At 47.5% G+C, this 2,938-nt stretch overlaps 1 protein-coding gene across 4 annotated transcripts in view; it reads right to left on the reverse strand.

The window, feature by feature from the left end:
- KIZ (kizuna centrosomal protein) overlaps positions 1 to 2,556 on the reverse strand; it is a 121,404-nt gene extending 118,848 nt beyond the window's left edge. For 2 of the 4 annotated variants that reach the window (XM_011967605.1, XM_011967604.1), the window contains exon 1: positions 2,335 to 2,556. Coding sequence is in view for 2 of the 4 variants with exons in the window: in XM_011967603.1 (XP_011822993.1) it covers positions 2,335 to 2,502 (168 nt within the window). In the remaining 2 variants the exon portion in view is untranslated. The remainder of the gene's footprint in view (positions 1 to 2,334) is intronic. The other 2 variants (XM_011967603.1, XM_011967602.1) reach the window with 1 other exon arrangement.
- Between the last annotated feature and the right edge of the window lie 382 nt (positions 2,557 to 2,938).

Consider the following 2,938-nt stretch of genomic DNA (forward strand, 5'->3'; position numbering starts at 1 on the left):
TGGTTATTTGACCAGCTAACATTGCAATGACCACCTCTAAAAGGGCTAAGAGGGAGTTTTGTTTTTTTTTTGTCTCCCACTTCCCAGAAGTTTCTGGATTGATAAAGCAGCTGTGACTACCTAGGGTTGCAACCTACGAAATGACTCAGGAATTTTAGGAGACAGTGGTATCTGTGATCACCGGGATGGTTTGTGTTTGTTTGCTTAAAAAGGTACATCCAAGGCCGGGTGCAGTGGCTCACACCTGTAATCCCAACACTTTGGAAGGCAGAGGCAGGCAGATTACCTGAGGTCAGGGGTTCGAGATCAGCCTGGCAAACATGATGAAACCCCATCTCCACTAAAAATACAAAAATTAGCTGGGGTTGGTGGTGGACACCTGTAATCCCAGCTACTTGGGAGGCTGAGGCAGGACAATCGCTTGAACCTGTGAGGCGGGGGTTGCAGTGAGCCAAGATTATGCCATTGCACTCCAGCCTGGGCAATAGAGACTATGTCTCAAACAAACAAACAAACAAACAAAAAGGTACATCCAAACAGTCAAATTGGATACAGACAATAATATTCTTTACACATTGCTTTGCAAAACTACAGCTTTCGGCTTTTTTTTTTCTTGTTTTACTTTAAGGCCCATTATACTAGCAAAGAGAAAAAGAAAAAAATCTGTGGCCTTACTTTGCATATTAGTCAAGCCTCCTCATTCCTGGTGAAGAACCAAGGTTCAGAGAGGTGGAGCAACCTGCTAAAGGTCACACAATTGTTCGCGGACTAGAATCCAGGTTTTGATGTTTCTACTGGAGCCTTTTCTGTATCTAGAATTATTTGCCTCTATAACTGTGTGCAATGTGCATTAACCTGAGTTAGTTATAAATTCTTAAAATGAAAAATGAACACACACAGCAACAGATTTGTACTGACTTAAAAATAAAACAAACCTCCAAATGCAGAACCGTGAACAGGCTATAAAATTTGACTCAAATTCCTTATATATTTTCAACAGCCTCACCTTGTTTAATAATTAAAGGAATAAGTGTTAATCATAAAGTACACAATCATTATACAGTTATTGTGCCATAAGGACTATAAACAGCCAGGTGTTCCTAGCACAGGAAACAAAAATAACTTACAATTAATAGTTCAGAAAGAATGCCATTTATGAGTGCTGTAAGAATGCCAAGAGTCACAAAAGTGAGGGAATGGGTTGAAACTGGGAAAGCTCTGCAGGAATTGATTTATTTTTAAAGTTAGAAATGAAGAGATCACTGATATAGGTGAACGATGATATGTCAGAAAGAAAATAGGATGTAGAAAAGGAGTACAAGGTAAAAGAAAATGCTAATGACAACCAAGGAAGTCTGTTGTAGATGCTCTGTAAATATCTGACAAGAACTAAATCTAGCATAAGATAAATGTAATTCCTTCACAAAATCACTTACTTCTGCCTTTATTTTCCATGTAATTATTGTTATCATTTTAGCATTGTCACACCCACAGCTCTCCTGTTCACTAGAACGATTTTGTAACTTTTAACACTCATTAAATGTTTTGTTTATCAAGAGATCCAAAAATCTATTTCCTTTCTTGTCAACTAACAAGATTTACAACTTTAATTAACTTAGCAGCTAAATAAGAGGTCCAGCAATTTACCTTTCACGTGGTTATTTATAGTACATTTAGTTATAATTTTCTCTCTATATGCACTCCTAGCTCTAGCTGTTTTCAGTGGTTCCCATCTTTCATATCTTAATCAAAGGCATCACGAACCCTCTGGAAGTTGGACTTCTCTGGCTGGAAATTTCATCCCTTCGCTGGAAATCTAGCCAGCCCTCGCTCCCCTCAAAAGTCTCCTGAGTTTAAACAGGGCACATGTTTAACACACACACACAACCGTCTGCGTTCCAGGACCTGTCATCATTGATGCAGTGCAGCTGTCACGGCGGGATGACAATTTGAAGAGAGAGTTGGGAGGGGGCCTGTAAAAGGGGGCAAGAGAAACTCACAAGGCTTGATGGAGAGTGACAGGCAGAAGAACTCCCACTTTCACTTCTGGGCAAATTCTGTGACGCGGCCGCATCCTCAAACCGGAGACCAGGCTTTAGCTGCTATTGAAGGGGGCAGGGGGCGGTCTCTCACCTCTCTCCGCTCCCACTCCCAGTACAGGGGGTGGCTCTAGTAAACGTTGTCCTCCAGGCCCCACTGGGAGCCTGGGGGGCGTTTCGCGCGGGCCTGGACCCCGGGGAACCTCGGGCAGGGGAGCGGGAAGGAAAAGCGGGCAGGGCACGCGGAAGACCCTCGGCGCGGGCCGACTCCCCACCCCCACTCCAGTGCCCTTACCTGTCCCGCAGCCCATGCTGGAGTTGGCCCAGCCTCTCGTAGTAGTCGGGACTCGACAGAGGCACGGACGATGCGAGGGTCCAGTTCATGCTGCTGTCGCTGTGCCAGCTCAGCACAGCCTCTGGGCGGCCGTTGGGCCGAGGTTGCCGGAGGAAACCGCCCCACCATGCACCGCGGGTAAACACCGCGCCGGGCAGCCTGCAGGAGGCGGGGCAAGACGCCGTGGGGGCGGGGCGCCGCTGACGGACGGGGCGGAGGCCGACTTTGGGGGGGGCGGGACGAATAACTGCATGGGGCGGGGAAGAGGCGTGGTAGAGGCGGGGCGTCGTGAGGCAGGCGCTGGGCTACGTGAGGCCCCGGCGGACCACGTCGGAGGGGCGGGCGCTCGGGGCTCTCTCCTCTCCCCACCGGCACCCGCATCTCCTTTCCCGTCACCTTCCAGAATTCGCACAAACTACGTTAACGTTGCAAGGCTCAGTCCCTCCCTTTCTTCCGTCTCTCCTCGCTTGCTTTTCCTCGGCCTCCTTTCTTGCCAGGATTTGTTGAGTGCCAGGCACTGTGCTAAGCTTGTTCTATTATATCAGCACTCAAACGCGACACAAAA

Source organism: Mandrillus leucophaeus, unplaced genomic scaffold (genome assembly GCF_000951045.1).
Source record: "Mandrillus leucophaeus isolate KB7577 unplaced genomic scaffold, Mleu.le_1.0 Scaffold803, whole genome shotgun sequence".
Taxonomy (NCBI): Eukaryota; Metazoa; Chordata; class Mammalia; order Primates; family Cercopithecidae; genus Mandrillus; species Mandrillus leucophaeus.